Here is a 19,615-nt window from a genome sequence, read left to right as displayed (position 1 = left end):
CACCCAATCCGACGTTTCGGTCCTGGAATAGGACCTCTCTCAAGGGGGTGCAATGACAAACTGACAGACAAGCATAATACCCTCACCACATGTGACAAACACACCTGACTCACATTACCTACAATAAAAATCTCTGCAAAAATCACCTGCCAGGTGTGTATAATGAGCCGTCGCCATCTTGGAGGGGGTGTCTGTGAAGGTAATGACCTCACTGATCTGCCTTCATTCACTGCTACTATATATCTACCCTATAGTTAGGTCAGTCTTGCAGCCTGTCTGCCTGCCAGAACGACCACAAGATGGCATACCTGCCCATTCCCAAGCTAAAGTCAATGGGGCATGCAGAAAGAGTGAAGGACAGCCATAGGCTGTCTATACAGGCAGCAACAAAGCACCAATCACACCAAAAAATGGAGATAATGATATAGCAAACTATGGGGAGAAAAAAAAGGGAGCAATGCTTCCCATAAATAACAACTGGTAATGTAGCCAAAATACCCCTTACAGCACATAAATAAACTGGATCAATCCTATGGGACAAGGCTCATCAAACATAACAGTGTAACATAGAAACCATCCATACTAACACAAAAGGAAAGGGATATGTGAACACACGAGAGATATACATATTTACACAAAGAAAACTAAAAACAATTTAGTCACGCCGTGTCTAATATCTGTACATACTACTACCCTACAATACCCTATATCCCAGAGTCACACACAGAGAGACTGAGACAAAAGGCAGGAAGATAATACAAACAATGACTGCATGTCACGATGACACCAACTTTTATCAACACATTTATATTTCTGGGTACTTGATTGAACAGAACAAGTTGCAAAATAAATTGTGATTTATTTCCTTAATAGACAAACACACGACATCTGCAGAATACACTTAAAACAACACTCACTGGGATAAGAGAACTAAATTGTCCTTGGAACGAAAGAAATTGTCCTTTGCTTGCCAGTGCAAGAAATGCAGCCTTGGTTTTAAAAGTCCTGTGGTTATGTGGTTGTTAACCCCTTCACTCCTGGACTGGTTGCTGCTGTACTGGAACAAAGTCTTGCATCTTTACATCATGGATTAAAATTCAGGAATCACACTGGGAAATACCTGGGGAGCCACAGTTATAGACTGGCCAAAGCTATCTTTAACATGTGGATCCAATCCCCTCGTGGGAACAAAAAACCCCACGAATAGCCAAGTGACCCACAAGTCATAGGACCGGTCAAAAGGGCTGTCCGGTGGGCAGGGCGCATGGGTCAGGTTGACGCAAATGCCACTTAGCATACCTGGGCTACACCCATTTCTTGGGGCCACTGTGTCTGGTCTCTGTCTTAAAGGTGTCAATAGCCTGACATCTGCTGTGCATCAGTATGCCAGTATTGTATACATTATGGGTCTCTGGGTCTTTTCATAATTGACACTCTTTTAGACAGGGGGACTCTAAATCTGTGGGAGCCTTTTGAGGCTCCATCATAAAAATAATTACAACCCTTTGAGGCTTGGTCATAAAAATACCGAAGCTCATTCACCCATATCACAGCTGGAGGTCCAAGTAATTCCTGCTTGGACTTACAAAAAAATACATCCTGCCTTACATTTAAGATCTGCTATCATGTGTTGGTTAGAGGGTATGGCAAGCAATGCATCTTGTCTTTTACCCTCGCAGACAGAGAATGGCCTGCAAATGGGGAATAAAAATGGCGGGGACAGGGCAACAACAGTAATGCATGGCAAATCAGGTATTAACCCTTTCATCCCCATCACACCTCCCCCACTCAAGATGCAGTGACTGCCCTGACCACTCCGTCCGGTGGCTGGGCTGACCTGCCAGCTCTTGAAGTTAGTAAGTCCTGAGGGCTGTCCTGGCAGGAAAGGCCATCAGCATTATCATGCTCACTTCCCTTCTTGTGCTGGATGGTGAAGTTCCACTCCTGTAAGGCAAGATTTCAGCGCAAAAGTTTAGCATTTTCCCCCGACACCCTCTGTAACCAACTCAAAGGATTGTGGTCAGTTATTACTGTGAAATGTCTGCCATACAAATAAGGCTGTAACTTCTTTAGAGCCCACACTATGGCCAGACACTCCTTCTCAATGGTGGCATATGCCACCTCCCTGGGCAGCAGTTTGCGGCTTAGATATACTACCGGGTGCTCATCGCCCTCCTCCCCCACTTGGCTGAGTACAGCACCAATGCCAAAGTCTGAGGGATCAGTCTGCACCAGGAACTTTTTTGCATAGTCTGGAGCAGCAAGTATAGGAGCGCTGGCTAGTGCAGTCTTTAATGCTTGAAATGAGACTTCACAGGCAGGAGACCAGACTACCAGCACAGACTGTCGCTTCTGGGTCAAGTCCCAGCAGCAGCAGCAGCAGCAGCAGCAGCGCACGGTACGTTTCATGTGCATGCAGTAAGGAACAGCAGAACTACAGTATCTGAAAGGCCAATTATAAAAAAGGCCAATTATAGAAAACATCCCAAATTAAGGTCCTCATTAAGACCCTTTGGGGTCACCGTATTAAGATTATATATGAGTCTTGCTTCCATTTGCAATAACAGTTTGTTCCTATTGCCGCCCCTGTTTGAAACACGTGCCTGTGCGATCGGCATGCAACGGAACGTGGCCAGGCTGTGTTTCAGATTTTCAAAGTGCCTAGCCACTGGCTGGTATTTCAACTCATCTTGGTCTGTGGTCTCCAAAAGTGCCTGCCTGTCAGGAATCGGTGTTCTCCTCGCTCCCCACACAGAGCACTCCCTCCCCGCAGGGAGTCCCTGGACACACAAAACAATCCTGCCTTACCAGCCTCCACGGCTCCTTGCCCCTGCCGCCGTCGCGGGATCACTCCCCTCTGCGATTTCTCTGCTCAGCGCCGGGCGCGCCCACGCCATCCTGCACGCACACCTGCACCATCCACTGGCTCGGTTCACACGCGTACACGAGTTACGGAGCACGCTCAGTCTGCACACTCTTATTCCCGTCCCTCGGACCTCAGGCTCCGCCCCCGCACACTGCACGGGCATACTCAGGTTACTATCAAGACTCACCTGGCCTGTTATGCCTGCACCAAGCTGCAGTGTCTCCCTGTAGCTCTTCCTGTCCCGCCTCCGTTCCTAATTGGACCTTCCTGCTTTATCTAGCTCCTCTCTGCTCTCAGTCTTTGCTCGACATAGTCTCTGTATGGAAATACTTCTGGATTCTCTCAGTGTTTTCCCAGGTTCTGACGCAGCTCGTACGACTACCCCCTCTGGCTCTCGATCTCGGCACTCCTTGGACAACGCTTCCTCTGGTAACCCCTTGAACACGGCTTGGACTATGATCTATCTCCACTCTCCACTCCCTGACTTCGGCAAGGCATCATTCTCTCTATCTCTACAACCGGTACCGGCAAGTATTGTCTACCTTACTACACCTGGCCTGGCAACGCTTCATACCACACTCCGGACACGCTCCCTTTGCTGCGGGTGCATGTATTACCACTACCCCCTTCAGCTCAGGGGACGGGTCTGGTCTGCGGGCAGCACCGGCGTAACATTATGTCGAACCCACAAGATGCAGACCAGACCGAACTTCAACAGTTTCTCTCCAATCTGCTTCAGCAAAACCAGGCCATGGCGGATCAAATTGTGGCACTTACACGCCAGGTCGCAGTACTCTCAGACAGGGTACCGACCGCGACCCCGCCAGATGTAAGCCCCCACTCCGCAAGCGCAGTTAGCAGCTCAGATGTAAGGATTCCTCCCCCCAAGCCTTATGCAGGTGAACCGCAAGATTGTAGGGGTTTCCTAAACCAGTGTGAGGTGCAGTTTGAAATGGCCCCCCATCTCTACAATACTGATCGCAAGAAGGTAGCCTACATTTATAACCTCCTCACTGGCAGCGCCCTGGCTTGGGCTTCCCCGGTTTGGGAGCGACGTTCTGACCTTACCCAAGATTACCCGGCATTTAAAGCCGAGTTTCAACAAGTATTCGATTCTCCCGCTCGTCGGGAGATGGCATCTGTTTCTCTCCTCCAGATCACTCAGGGACGGCGAATGGTGACGCAGTATGCTTTGGAATTCCGGACTCTAGTAGCCGAGACTATCTGGGGACAAGAGGCTCTCATCTCCGTGTTCTGGCAAGGCCTGGCAAATCCCATCAAGGATGAACTCTCTCGCCAATCCTGGCCGGATCAATTGAAGGTCCTCATTGATTTGGCTGTCCGAGTGGATCAACGTATCCAGGTACGCCGCTCAGAGCGTCAGCGTCAGGAGATCTTAGTTCTCGATGCCATTCACGCTCCTGGGATACCCATCACCCTTGGTCTTCCTTGGCTACAGCTTAACAATCCTCTCATTGACTGGACTTCCTCTGCTCCCATTTCCTGGAGGCCGAGGTCAGGCGAGACTCATCAATTGCTGGCCAATACCTCTGTTCCCGAAGTTATTCTACCTTCCGTTTACCATCAATTCCGGGATGTTTTCAATAAGGTACAGTCAGACCTCTTGCCGCCACACAGGACTTACGATTGTCCGATCGATCTAGTTCCAGGTTACTCCCTACCCAAGTCCAAGACCTACCCGTTGTCGTTACCAGAATCTCACGCTATGGATGAATATATCCAGGAGAATCTCAAGAAAGGCTTTATTCGTTACTCCAATTCCCCAGCAGGGGTTGGGTTTTTCTTCGTCAAGAAAAAGGACGGGTCGTTGGGGCCTTACATCGACTATAGGGGTTTAAACCACATCACTATTAAAAATTGTTACCCCCTTCCCTTTATTACCGAACTGTTCGATAAATTACAGGGGGCCAAGATTTTTTGCAAGTTGGATCTACGTGGTGCCTATAACCTGGTGCGCATCAGGAAGGGGGATGAATGGAAGACGGCCTTCAACACGCGTAGTGGACACTATGAATATCTGGTAATGCCTTTCGGCTTATGTAATGCTCCCGCTGTCTTCCAGGATTTCATCAACGACGTCTTTCGTAAGGTACTCAATATTTTTGTTATTGTATACTTGGATGATATCCTGACTTTTTCCAAAGATCTCCAGGACCATATACGCCACACCTCCTACGTCCTTTCCCGTCTCCGTGGACACCATTTGTACGCCAAACTGGAGAAGTGCACCTTTCATCAGACCTCTACTCCGTTCCTGGGGTATATAATTTCCGATGAGGGGTTTATGATGGACTCCGGTAAACTTCAAGCAGTCACTGAATGGCCAAGACCCAACTCTCTCAAGGCCATACAACGTTTTTTAGGGTTTGCTAATTACTATCGTAAGTTTATACGGAGTTTTTCCACCATTGTGGCACCCCTCACTGCGCTCACCAAAAAAGGAGCTGATCCTTCTGCTTGGTCATCCGAGGCCATCTCCACCTTCGAGACACTCAAGGAAGCCTTTATATCTGCACCTATTCTCCGTCATCCCAACATCGAACTTCCCTTCGTCCTGGAGGTCAACGCTTCTGATTGCGGCGCTGGTGCCGTTCTTTCCCAGAGACCCACGCCCCAAGATAAGTTACATCCCTGTGCATATTTTTCCACGAAATTCTCGTCTGCCGAGAGGAACTATGACGTGGGTAACAGGGAACTTCTGGCCGTGAAGATGGCTCTTCAAGAGTGGAGACACCTGCTAGAGGGGTCGAAAGAGCCATTTACTATTCTCACGGACCACAAGAACCTTCTTTACATAGAGAACGCTCAACGCCTTGGTCCACGACAGGCTCGTTGGGCTCTTTTTTTTTCTCGATTCGATTTTCACCTTTCCTATATCCCCGGGACCAAGAACGTAAAGGCAGACGCACTCTCCCGAATACATTCTTCTGAAGAGAGGCCAGAGGAATCTTTGGAAACTATCCTTCCACAAGAGAGGATTCTCGCCACGTCTTCTTTCAAGATTCTTGACAAGATTTTGCACTCCCAGAGACGCATTCCCAAGGACTTGGTTGTTACCGACAACAAACTCTTTGTACCATCCAAATTTGTTCCAGAGGTCCTGTCTTGGGGTCACTCCTCTAAATCTGCAGGTCATCCAGGTTTTAAGAAGACTACTGATCTCATTCGTCGGAATTTCTGGTGGCCAAGGATGTCTCAAGATATTCTGGAGTTTACCCGCGCATGCCCCACGTGCGCTCAAAGCAAGACTCTCCGTCAAAAGCCTCAGGGTTTTCTGTTACCCCTTCCAGTTCCCGACCGCCCCTGGTCCCACATTTCTATGGACTTCATCGTGGAGTTGCCCAGGTCCAGAGGAATGAACACTATCTTGGTGGTCGTGGACAGGTTCTCGAAGATGTCCCATTTCATTCCACTTAAAGGATTACCCACCTCCCCCGCCCTTGCTGATATCTTTACGGAGCAGATTTTCCGGATTCATGGGATCCCTTCGTCCATTGTTTCTGACAGAGGTTCTCAGTTCGTATCCAAATTTTGGAGAGCTTTCACGAAGAGATTGGGCATCTCTTCTTCTTTTTCTTCCGCCTATCATCCTCAGTCCAATGGACAAACGGAGAGAATCAATCAATCCCTGGAGAAGTACCTGAGATGTTTTATATCCGATTTCCAGGATGATTGGGCTCAACTCCTCTCTTGGGCAGAGTATGCCGTCAATTCTGCAAAAAACGAGTCCACCCGGGAGTCGCCCTTCTTTATAAATTATGGGTTCCATCCTCCCTGTCTTCCCATCCCCAACATTCCTTCTGGAGTACCAGCCGTAGATGAACGCATTTCTTCCCTCCAAACCGCATGGTCCAGGATTCAGTCTACCCTTCTCAACTCCGCCCGCAGATCGAAACTACAGGCCGATCGTCGTCGTCGTTCGGCGCCCAGTTACAAACCAGGGGATTTGGTATGGCTTTCCTCTAAGAATATCCACCTCAAGGTACCATCTCCTAAACTGGCACCTAAGTTCCTGGGTCCCTTCCCTATTTGTGAACAAATCAATCCTGTGGCATTCCGGCTCCAACTACCACCCAGTATGAAGATTCCCAATGTCTTTCATGTGTCCCTCTTAAAACCATTTATCTCCAGTCACGTCTTTCCGGATCAGACTCCTAAACCGGATCCCATTACTGTACAAAATAACGAGGAATACGAAGTTCACTCTCTTTTGGATTCTCAGCTATGCAGGGGTCAGCTCCAGTTCTTGGTGCAGTGGAAGTGCTTTGGCCCTGAAGAGAGATCCTGGGTACCTTCAAAGGACATTCATGCCCCGGCCCTTCTTAAGTCCTTCAGGAAAAAGTTTCCAGAGAAACCGTTCTTGGACCGTCCTGAGGCCGTTCCTGAAGAGGGCGATACTGTCAGGAATCAGTGTTCTCCTCGCTCCCCACACAGAGCACTCCGTCCCCGCAGGGAGTCCCTGGACACACAAAACAATCCTGCCTTACCGGCCTCCACGGCTCCTCGCCCCTGCCGCCGTCGCGGGATCACTCCCCTCTGCGATTTCTCTGCTCAGCGCCGGGCGCGCCCACGCCATCCTGCACGCACACCTGCACCATCCACTGGCTCGGTTCACACGCGTACACGAGTTACGGAGCACGCTCAGTCTGCACACTCTTATTCCCGTCCCCCGGACCTCAGGCTCCGCCCCCGCACACTGCACGGGCATACTCAGGTTACTAACAAGACTCAAAGGTACCCCTATAAATGCACTCTAAACCAAGCGTATATGTTTCTTAGGCTATAAAATAAAAGACCCCTATACCAGAAACTAAAAGAAAAAACGGCGCAAAAAACAAAAACGTTTTAATACATATTTACAATTAGCAATTACACTCAAATGGATAAAATATGGGTATGAACTGAACCCCTTGGAGGAGCAATATGGAGTCAGAATGGGGCTATGTATGGACCTTAGTATTCTCCTGAGTCGCTTATATCAGAGATTAACCCCTTCAACTCCGGCGTATAATTAGGACATATGATGCTCATGAACTAAACACATTTCCTATGCATATTCAGTAACCTGCATCAAGCAAAGGAATGATAGCAGTGTCAAACATAACAGTATACAATATTTATCAGCGGTATCCAAATATTTATAAATGTCGCTCTGTATACATATGTGTTGTATATCACGGTCTATGCTAGTGACAAATTGTCAAATACTTGAACGGTATCCGTTAATACAATCATAACCCTTCCCTCATATCCGTGTAACTACACGGGTGGTAACAGTATAGCAAGCCTGTATCAGATGGTTGCTGTATAGTAACAGCTTCCCAGTGTCACGCCAAAATACATATACACAGCTATGCACTCGTCAGGCGGCTGTAGTGTTGTAACAGACAGTGCTGTATGTTGGCAGAAGGCCAAAGCTTCTGACACTGAGATATGAGAGGGGGAGGGAGAGAAAGCAGGCTACGGTGAGCCCTTAACAGATAGAGAAAGGCATACGACCCGTTCGAGCATCTGGTACAGTCCTCACAGTCGCTCCTCCGGTGACGTCACCCTCGTGACGTCAGCAACACCCGACACGTGTTTCGCGCGTGTGACGCGCTTCTTCAGGGGGAGGAGTCTGCCCTTCCTATTCAGTGACTGGTATTTATAGAGAGACTTGGACTCCTATTGGTCCATGGATCCTTGTGGCGTATGCCTATATGCTGCTAATAGCAGAGTTAACCCTATCAGATCGGGTTTGTATCTAAAAACTGATAGTTAAAGGACGGATGAATAATTAGTGTAATGGGAGATTCCTCATATATTCAAATTTATGTTCCCAAATTTCTGCACATAAAACATGACGAGATTTGTAATGCATTCAAAGGATAACCCCAAACCATAGTAGTATGTATTTGTGTAGGAATGCATGACCTGATTATAGTGATCCGCCCCTAAGGTCAATAAGGATCTAGATACATTTAATATACTTGATGATGTTGAACCGGAGAGTATATAGAAATGTAACCAGATATAACACAATAGCTTGCTGGAAGGTCTTATGGTACCATATAGAGAATGTATATATGTAGGAATGTGTAACCCACTTAAAATGATCCGCCCCTAAGGTCAATACGGATCTTGGCTTGTCTTATATTCTGTATACCAATACCCCCAGGTGTGTGAAAATGGCTGTATTGAGTGCAATAAATTGTCGTGGATACACATAGTATCAAATGGATTGATATATTTGCGTATATATATGCCTTGCACTGTATTCAATTGCATGCAAATAGTGAATCAGTGGTTATTGGCATAAATTTATCGTAAAAACGCAGAGTACATGAATCCCTCATTCAGTCCTGAGGGTGACTGGGTCTGGAGGAGATATATCCACCGACATTCACGTTGGAGTAGGATTTTATCCCAGTCACCCCCTCGAGGACTGGGAGGTACATGTTCAATTGCTGAAAAGGTCATAACTTGTTGATTGACCTGATGGCATTCAGCAATGTGTCTAGCAATAGGTGTATCCACAAGATTTCTCACATTGCCCAGGTGTTCCAGTACACGTATTTTGAAGGGTCTGTGGGTTTTACCCACGTACCTCATTCCGCATGTACATGTCATCAAGTATATGACCCCGCAAGTCTGACAGTTCATGAAATTATTTATTTTGTAATTAGTTGTACCTTTTATGTTCATAAATGATTTGATACTCTGCATATAGGGACAAGCTTTGCATCTTGTACATTTAAAGAAACCCTTTGGTTTGTCTCCTAGCCAGGTTTTCTTAGGTTCGGATTGGAAGTGACTACGTACAATTCGATCTTTGACATTTCTGCTGCGTCTGCAGCACATACTTGGTGTTTTTGGAAGTATTTTCTTAAGGTCAATATCCTCCAGAAGAATATGCCAAAACTGGTTTAGAATACGTTTAACTTCCTGCCATTGGCTGCTGTATTTGCCAATAAAGCGTATGGTGTTGTCTTCGTGTGTCGCTTTATTTTGTACGAGTAGTTCTGTTCTCACTGATGTCAGTGCTCTATAATAGGCTTTTTTGATCACCTTGTTGGAGTAGCCCCTTTCCCTAAACCTTGATGTCATATCTTTTGATTGGGATTTAAATTCCGTTAGGGAAGAGCAATTACGTCTTAATCGTAAGAACTGACCAATGGGTATGTTGTCTACAATATGCCTTGGGTGATGGCTTGTAGCCATTAACAGTGTGTTGGTGGACGTGGGTTTCCTAAAGATATTAGTATCTAAATTGCCTGTACCGGTCTTTAGGATCGTGATGTCCAGAAAATCTAATTGTGTCTTACTTATGTGGTAAGTGAGTCTGAGGTTCAATGTGTTATTGTTCAGATGGTCAATGAATTCTACTAACAATGCTTCTGTTCCATTCCAGATGAGAAGGATATCGTCGATATATCTGACCCATAGTTCGATATGTTGTGTGTACCTCTCATAGTCCTCAAGGAAGACAATAGTCTCTTCCCACCACCAAAGAGTCTTCCTTGAGGACTACGAGAGGTACACACAACATATCGAACTATGGGTCAGATATATCGACGATATCCTTCTCATTTGGAATGGAACAGAAGCATTGTTAGTAGAATTCATTGACCATCTGAACAATAACACATTGAACCTCAGACTCACTTACCAGATAAGTAAGACACAATTAGATTTTCTGGACATCACGATCCTAAAGACCGGTACAGGCAATTTAGATACTAATATCTTTAGGAAACCCACGTCCACCAACACACTGTTAATGGCTACAAGCCATCACCCAAGGCATATTGTAGACAACATACCCATTGGTCAGTTCTTACGATTAAGACGTTATTGCTCTTCCCTAACGGAATTTAAATCCCAATCAAAAGATATGACATCAAGATTTAGGGAAAAGGGCTACTCCAACAAGGTGATCAAAAATGCCTATTATAGAGCACTGACATCAGTGAGAACAGAACTACTCGTACAAAATAAAGCGACACACGAAGACAACACCATACGCTTTATTGGCAAATACAGCAGCCAATGGCAGGAAGTTAGACGTATTCTAAACCAGTTTTGGCATATTCTTCTGGAGGATATTGACCTTAAGAAAATACTTCCAAAAACACCAAGTATGTGTTGCAGACGCAGCAGAAATGTAAAAAATCGACTTGTACGTAGTCACTACCAATCCGAACCTAAGAAAACCTGGCTAGGAGACAAACCAAAGGGTTTCTTTAAATGTACTGCTGCGGCAGCTTTTATTCTTACTAATCACTGGCATGCACCTGGCATGTTCCTGGAATGCGACTCTGTTCACCCGGAGCATGCCGGGCTCCTTTTGCCTTCCCAGCCAGGCGCATTACACGGCTGACGCGCGGTTGATGTGTTAATTGATAATTGTTCAGGATTTACTAGGCTGCAATGCTTCGCGTGTCTGCCAGATGGCATAAATTCATGAATTGTAATGCAGTATTTATATGTATATGTATATATATATATATACTGTATAACAACAACCCCTATAACCCCTAACATACACATACAGTACTGTATATGCACATCAATGATACTATAGGCCGGCGGGGGCGAGATGTTTTTGCAGCAGAGAGAGAACCGCTGCTCTCTCTGCGCATGTACAGTATAAATAAAACACACACATCAATAAAGAATCGTTCTTTAACTTAACGGCTATTTAGCGGGTTCCCTGGGCCAGAAAATTTTATTAAAAATACAGAAATGCTGCTTCATTACCATAGCTGATGTCGATGGAACCGAATGAAATAAAAAAGAATTAAAATCTCAGTGTATTAGATACACATGTGGGGGATGGGGGAAGAGGGTGGGGGGGTGGGTGGGGAAAGGGGGAGGGGGGTAAGGGCAGGGGGTGGAAGGAAGGAGGAGGATAATGCTGGAGGGGTTGATAATTGGTTTTCCACTTTAACTAATCAAAGAATACATAAAATTATGGATTCAGTGACTCACACGGGCTTGTGTGGTGTCTCTCCCTCAACGCTGACTGTAGTGGATTTATTACAGACTCATATGCTGGAGTCTCAATATACATAAAACTCACACGGCCTGATGTGAGTCCTTGTCCTCAGAGGGTGATGTCCTGTATGGATGGTGTCTGGGTTGTCTCAGCAGAATTATCCCCCGATGGGTGTAGTGTGTGAGTGTCTCCTCTCCCCGTTTCCCAGATGACCAAAAGGAGTGTATGCCAACAAGGGTTAACAACAATAAAAAAGGTCTTTAATGGGTATACAGTGGAGACATAAGCATATGAAATGCAAACATGTGGTGAACCATAACACAATGAAATACAATAAAATAAGACACAATGAAATGAAATAAAGCAAACACAAGGACTACACTCACACTTGATGTCAGATAAAATGGCCCAGCCTCAGCCGCTCGGTACACTCCTGCACGGTCTCCTCCTCCGTTCTTGCTCCCACTGGCGCGTCCGGCAGCGGAACCGGAAGAGGGGATCTGCACCGGATGTCCTGTAGTGTGCTGGGTCCCTCTCTCAATGAGCTCCGGCAGGGAACAACATGTTTCGCAATAAGCTTCGTCGGGTTCCTGCCGGATGCTCATTGTGTGCTGTATATATAGGTATCCCCCTTTAGTTAATTGGTTGATCACCTGTTTCTGATTAAAATTCAAACGGAGTAAAAATGACTATTTTATGTCTTTATAAGTGTTGCCGTTATTAGCCCTTAGTATTTATGGTAACCGGATGGTGGATTTCAACTTTGTAAGAAGAGATTGCATAATAAAAATTGCATAGTAGAAATTGCATAATGAAAATAATCTTTACCCAGCACTAATTAAAAATGGGTGTTCAAACAGGCTTAGTTTTTCTTTCAATTGCGCGACTATCTGGTGGGAACAGTATTTTCAAAATAATCACAATGTTAGGAACCATTAAAATCCTCCGTGAGTCACTTCTTTTAAACTTTTTTTGCTATTAGTTAGAATCTTGCCATTCGTGATACAATAGTGCCACCATGTGGCCAAACGTGAAAATTACATTCTACCTTGACATTGCAAAATCATATTTCTTACTGTGGGCAGTATGCCCTACATTTGTACAAAACACATTTAGAATGGTTATAAAGAGTGGTATATTAGAAAGGTATTTTAAAAATAGGGAGAAAGGGTTTAGAACCTAATGATTTGACAGGCACATTTGAAATGATTCAGGGAACATCTAAAAACCTTTCCTTCCTTGGAAGAGCAAGAATAAGTATACATACACAGTTAAAACCTAATGTGGCTCAATCCTTAGGATGGAGAACCCCGGAGTGCTCGTTCAGCTAACTAGACATCATTTAATGGATCGCATAGCTCTTAGGAAATAGTAGATCAAAAACCAAATATTGGAGTGCTCATTCAGATAGCTGGAGTAACTCCGTGTTTCACTTCACACTTAGATGATTTGCAGTCTGATAAAAACTTTGATAAAAACTTTATCATGGTTTAAAACATGGTGCCACGTTGTGGCTGTGTGTGGAAATTGCATTGACATTGTCATTTCTAATAGTAAGTCTGTGAAACTTAAAAGATGTTCAAGGTTATTCGTTGCTAGTTTCTAACTTCAAATCTGCTTGCAGTTTCATACAGAGTGAGTTCATTAGTTGTCCCGATGATGTGCATCACTTTTGGTCCTCGAGGGCAGGTTCAAGGTGAATTCATATACGATACGCACTCCCCTATACGAAATGGGATGGGAGAGGAATCAGTGTGTGTTTGGACATGCTTCTGGAATGATTTTTTTTTAAATGACTCTTAAAAATGACTTTTAAAAAGGGGGAAATGGAAACAGATCAATGTGTGTTCAAAGAAAGGCTGCAATGTCTATATCTACGTTAAGGCCTGCGGGTGCCAGGCTTTTCAGTTTATATATCCAAAAAGTTTCTTTTCGCGATAGAGATGTCAGTCTGTCCCCTCCCCTTCAATGAGGGGGGACTACTTCGATGCCCCTAAATTCAAGGCCTGATGGGTCTCCTTGGTGATGCAGTGCAAAATGCTTTGAGACGCTATGTGTCATTAATTTGCGTCTAATGTTCCCTAGGTGTTCCAGAATGCGTACCCGTAGTGGTCTACTGGTACGTCCTACATACTGGAGTCCACAGGGGCAATTTAAAAGGTAAACTACGAATTCTGATTTACAGTTGATAAAACTGGTGATTTTAAACTGTTCTCCTGTTATTTTAGAGATGAACTGAATTTTTTCTTTAGTTCCCTGTTTGCATGCTTTGCAAGAATTACATCTATGGAAACCTTTTACTTTTTGTAGCCAGTTGGGATCATGGCCTGTTACACTATTTTCTGGCCTAAAAAGGCTTGGTGCTAACCTTCTTTTGATATTGTCAGCCCTCTTATAGATGACTTTCGGCTTCCCTGGAAGATAATCCTTCAGAGTGGGGTCTCCTTGTAGGAGATGCCAGTGTTTATTCAGAATTTGTTGTATGCTTCCTGCATCTTGGCTGTACTGTGTTAAAAAAGCTATGCTGAACTCCTCTTTGGGCTTTGGTGGATTCGTTTTAAGGATTTCACTACGTTTGAGCTTCCCTACATCTCTTATTGCTATATCCATTTTGTCGTTATCATAGTTTTTAGCAATGAAGCGGTTTTTAAGTATATTGGATTGCTCCCTATAGACATTATCATCGCTACAGTTTCTCCTAATTCTGCGAAACTGTCCTGGGGGTATGTTCTTTAACCAATTTTTGTGGTGGCAACTGGTGTTGAGTAAGTAATTGTTACAGTCTACTGTTTTGAAGAAAGTTTTGGTCTTAAGTGTATTGTCTTCTATATAGATTGTTAGATCTAAGAAGTCTACTGAGTTAATTCCTATACACGACGTGAAAGCCAAATTTCTCTCATTATTGTTAATGTAATTTAAGAAGTGATTCAAGTTTTCGCTACTGCCTTTCCAGATGAAGAACACATCATCGATGTATCTTCGCCACAGGACGAGATCCGCACCATAATCATGGTCCGACCAGATGGTGTCGGTCTCCCAATTGTCCATTAACAAGTTGGCATAACTTGGTGCGAATTTCGTACCCATCGCTGTACCACATTTTTGTAAAAAGTAGGTTCCATCGAAATTAAAAAGGTTGTGTTTAAGAATAAAATTGATACTTTCTAAAATAAAGCGTTGCTGTTCTATTTTAACCGTTTTATCGCTTGTTATTGTCCTATTGATGGCTTCGATTCCATCATCATGCTTTATGGATGTGTATAATGAAGTTACGTCACATGTGCACATTTTATAGTCTTCTTGCCAGACTATCTGTTCCAATATATTAAGAATTTGCGTGGTATCTCTAAGGTAAGACCGCATCTCCGCAACATATGGTTGCAGGAAGCCATCTATATACTCTGATAGTCGCGACGTGAGCGAGCCTATCCCAGAGATGATGGGTCTCCCTGGTGGTGCTTCCATGTTTTTATGTATTTTAGGTAGAAAGTAGAATATCGGCATAACTGGGAACTTGACATTAAGATAGTCATATTCTTTCTCATTTAGAACTCCTGTCGTCCTGCCTTTATCTAGCAGAGTGAGGAATTCTGTACAGAATTCTTTATGCGGATTCGTCTTTAGACGTGCATAGGTGACGTCGTCAGACAGTATCCTCTCTGCTTCTCCTTTATAGTAAACAGTGTCCATAATGACTACCCCTCCCCCCTTGTCTGCTTGTTTGAATGTGATTCCCTTATCTTTTTCTAAGTTTTGTAGAGCGATTTTTTCTTTAAGTGTTAGATTATTTTTTGTTAACTTAGTCGTATTCGAGGTCAGTCTGTCAAAATCCTCCTGTATTTTCTGATGGAATACTTCAAGATTATGGCCTTTCGCCCAACTAGGATAGAATTTAGACTTATTTTTGAGGTTGGAATGTTTGAACTCATCACTCTCTATGTTCAAATTAGCATTACTGCTCACTATCTCCCTGGTTTGTGCATCTTTTGAGATGAAGAATTTCTTGAGTGTAAGCTGTCTAATATACTTGTGTGCGTCTATATACAGATTGAAGCTATTCGCCTTTGCGACTGAAGCGAAATCTAACCCCTTTTTTATTAGGTTATATTCATCTATATTAAGTTCTTTTTTACTCAGGTTGAATATGTTATTTAGATCGCTGCTCTTTTTCTGTGTCCTTCGTCCTCCCCGCTTTCCTCGTGTGGTCTTTTTCTGAGTTTTGTATTTGGTGTTTCTATTTCCTTCTGGTCTTCTAACACTAGGAAGCGATTCTGAGTGGCTAAGGGTGGAGGTTTTGTTGTATGGGCCTGTTCTAAAAAATGCCCTGCGTGTGGTCGGGGTGATCTTTGCTCTCTCCCATAGCCCTGCTCCTTGTCCTGTCGTTCCCTGTGTGTTTCCCTCTGTTCCCTATAGGGGGATCTGCGTTCCCTTCTTTGGCTTTGTTCCCTCTGGTGTTTGTGGGGTGACCGGTAGTGTCTCCTTTGGCTCTCTTCTCTCTCATAGCGTCTCTCTCTATATTCTCGATTGGACCCATAATGTTTGTAGGGTGATCTAGGGTCCCTATCCCTGCTCCGTTCTCTTTCATACCTGTTGTCACGACGTTCAAGTGGTGATCTTGCTCTGTAATTGTATGTGGCTGGCTTAGTTGTATGATACCTTTCCTGATACTCCTTTGCTTTAGAATAGTAATTGTGGCTCTCTCCCTGATCCTCTCTGTCTCTATCATTTTTCTTGGTCTCATCCCTTTTGTGACTTGCTGCGTCTTTGATTGTGTGGGTCTTATTTTCTCTGGGTGTTACTAGGGTGTCCGCTTCCTGGCGTCTAGTTGGATTTTGTCTAGCCTCAGTATTAAATGCAACACTTTTGTTGTTTTCATATTTTGGATAGTTTTTATATCTATCTGGATTTGTTGGATAGCTTGATATGTTAGGTCTTGAATTTTGGTGTTTGGTGCTACCTTCCCTACTCCTATATTCAAACATTTTCCTATCCCTTGGTGTGCTAGGTGGGACCAGTGTGACCTTTTGCCACCTGGGGTTGGACCCCACTACATAGTCTTCTTCATCTCGTCTAAATTTTTTATTCTTAGACTCTATTAGGTTTTTTTCTATGGCGTCTATTTCATCCGCTAGTTTTTTGTCCCTAGTTAGGAAAGTGGGATTATCTGTGGAGATTTCTAGTCTTCTCTGAATTAATGTTACTTCTTGATCAATTTCTAATAGGGTCTTTGTATGGTGTTTGACGATAAGTTTCATTAAGCTGAATGAACAAGCATCCATCGCTTCCTCCCATTGGACATTATATTCTATGTCTGCTAAATTGAAAGATGATTTTTTATCAAACCGTAAACCCCTAGGGATACGTTTAATGGCTAAGTATTTTTCTAGGTAGACTTTGTCCCAGACCTTCTTGGTCTCTTTCTTGAGTAAATTCTCAAGTTTGTCGAATTCGTTGTTTATTGTTTCTATATCTCCCATCTCCGCTGACTCAATTTCCCTCATTTTGTTTTCTATGTTATTACTTCTGAAAATTCTTTTTGTGAACACACTCTCCTTGATTTCGACCGAATCTTCTATCTCTATGGCTGCTTCTTCCATATTGAGATTGTCTGTGTGGGGTGCTGCCACCAGGATGGGATTAGAAAAGCCTGGAGGTTGTTTGAACTGGGGCGCTCCCTAGGATTTGTGGCGGAGAAAGTGCTGCAACGTCTAAGCTATTCAAATAAATTGGAATATAGATATGTGATTGTGTACGAAGTGTAAAAGAGTATATAAAAATATATACTGGCCCTTTTTTGATGATTTCCTGGTTGCTGCTTGACTTCGGAGAAGGGAATCCCGTCTCCTTCTTAGCGTGGCAGTTGTAGTGTGAAGATAGTCAGCGCAAACCTCATGGGCCTCCCAATGTCGATGGAACCGAATGAAATAAAAAAGAATTAAAATCTCAGTGTATTAGATACACATGTGGGGGATGGGGGAAGAGGGGGGGTGGGGGTGGGTGGGGAAAGGGGGAGGGGGTAAGGGCAGGGTGTGGAAGCAAGGAGGAGGATAATGCTGGAGGGGTTGATAATTGGTTTTCCACTTTAACTAATCAAAGAATACATAAAATTATGGATTCAGTGACTCACACGGGCTTGTGTGGTGTCTCTCCCTCAACGCTGACTGTAGTGGATTGATTACAGACTCATATGCTGGAGTCTCAATATACATAAAACTCACACGGCCTGATGTGAGTCCTTGTCCTCAGAGGGTGATGTCCTGTATGGATGGTGTCTGGGTTGTCTCAGCAGAATTATCCCCCGATGGGTGTAGTGTGTGAGTGTCTCCTCTCCCCGTTTCCCAGATGACCAAAAGGAGTGTATGCCAACAAGGGTTAACAACAATAAAAAAGGTCTTTAATGGGTATACAGTGGAGACATAAGCATATGAAATGCAAACATGTGGTGAACCATAACACAATGAAATACAATAAAATAAGAGACAATGAAATGAAATAAAGCAAACACAAGGACTACACTCACACTTGATGTCAGATAAAATGGCCCAGCCTCAGCCGCTCGGTACACTCCTGTACGGTCTCCTCCTCCGTTCTTGTTCCCACTGGCGCGTCCGGCAGCGGAACCGGAAGAGGGGATCTGCACCGGATGTCCTGTAGTGTGCTGGGTCCCTCTCTCAATGAGCTCCGGCAGGGAACAACATGTTTCGCAATAAGCTTCGTCGGGTTCCTGCCGGATGCTCATTGTGTGCTGTATATATAGGTATCCCCCTTTAGTTAATTGGTTGATCACCTGTTTCTGATTAAAATTCAAACGGAGTAAAAATGACTATTTTATGTCTTTATAAGTGTTGCCGTTATTAGCCCTTAGTATTTATGGTAACCGGATGGTGGATTTCAACTTTGTAAGAAGAGATTGCATAATAAAAATTGCATAGTAGAAATTGCATAATGAAAATAATCTTTACCCAGCACTAATTAAAAATGGGTGTTCAAACAGGCTTAGTTTTTCTTTCAATTGCGCGACTATCTGGTGGGAACAGTATTTTCAAAATAATCACAATGTTAGGAACCATTAAAATCCTCCGTGAGTCACTTCTTTTAAACTTTTTTTGCTATTAGTTAGAATCTTGCCATTCGTGATACAATGGTGCCACCATGTGGCCAAACGTGAAAATTACATTCTACCTTGACATTGCAAAATCATATTTCTTACTGTGGGCAGTATGCCCTACATTTGTACAAAACACATTTAGAATGGTTATAAAGAGTGGTGTATTAGAAAGGTATTTTAAAAATAGGGAGAAAGGGTTTAGAACCTAATGATTTGGCAATAGTAGATCAAAAAACAAATATTGGAGTGCTCATTCAGATAGCTGGAGTAACTCCGTGTTTCACTTCACACTTAGATGATTTGCAGTCTGATAAAAACTTTGATAAAAACTTTATCATGGTTTAAAACATGGTGCCACGTTGTGGCTGTGTGTGGAAATTGCATTGACATTGTCATTTCTAATAGTAAGTCTGTGAAACTTAAAAGATGTTCAAGGTTATTCGTTGCTAGTTTCTAACTTCAAATCTGCTTGCAGTTTCATACAGAGTGAGTTCATTAGTTGTCCCGATGATGTGCATCACTTTTGGTCCTCGAGGGCAGGTTCAAGGTGAATTCATATACGATACGCACTCCCCTATACGAAATGGGATGGGAGAGGAATCAGTGTGTGTTTGGACATGCTTCTGGAATGATTTTTTTTAAA

General features: G+C 44.0%; 1 protein-coding gene across 15 annotated transcripts in view; it reads right to left on the bottom strand.

Moving 5' to 3' along the window:
• Positions 1–12,102: 12,102 nt before the first annotated feature.
• The window catches only part of LOC142465194 (uncharacterized), a 79,462-nt gene continuing 71,949 nt past the window's right edge, over positions 12,103–19,615 (bottom strand). For 13 of the 15 annotated variants that reach the window (XR_012787820.1, XR_012787824.1, XR_012787826.1 and 10 more), the window contains one exon: positions 12,103–19,546. Coding sequence is in view for 1 of the 15 variants with exons in the window: in XM_075569182.1 (XP_075425297.1) it covers positions 13,830–15,554 (1,725 nt within the window). In the remaining 14 variants the exon portion in view is untranslated. The remainder of the gene's footprint in view (positions 19,547–19,615) is intronic. The other 2 variants (XR_012787816.1, XR_012787818.1) reach the window with 2 other exon arrangements.

The sequence above is a fragment of the Ascaphus truei genome, chromosome 13 (assembly GCF_040206685.1).
Source record: "Ascaphus truei isolate aAscTru1 chromosome 13, aAscTru1.hap1, whole genome shotgun sequence".
NCBI lineage: Eukaryota > Metazoa > Chordata > Amphibia > Anura > Ascaphidae > Ascaphus > Ascaphus truei.
Note: the sequence above shows the minus strand (reverse complement) of the source record. Positions and strands in the feature narration are given on the sequence as shown.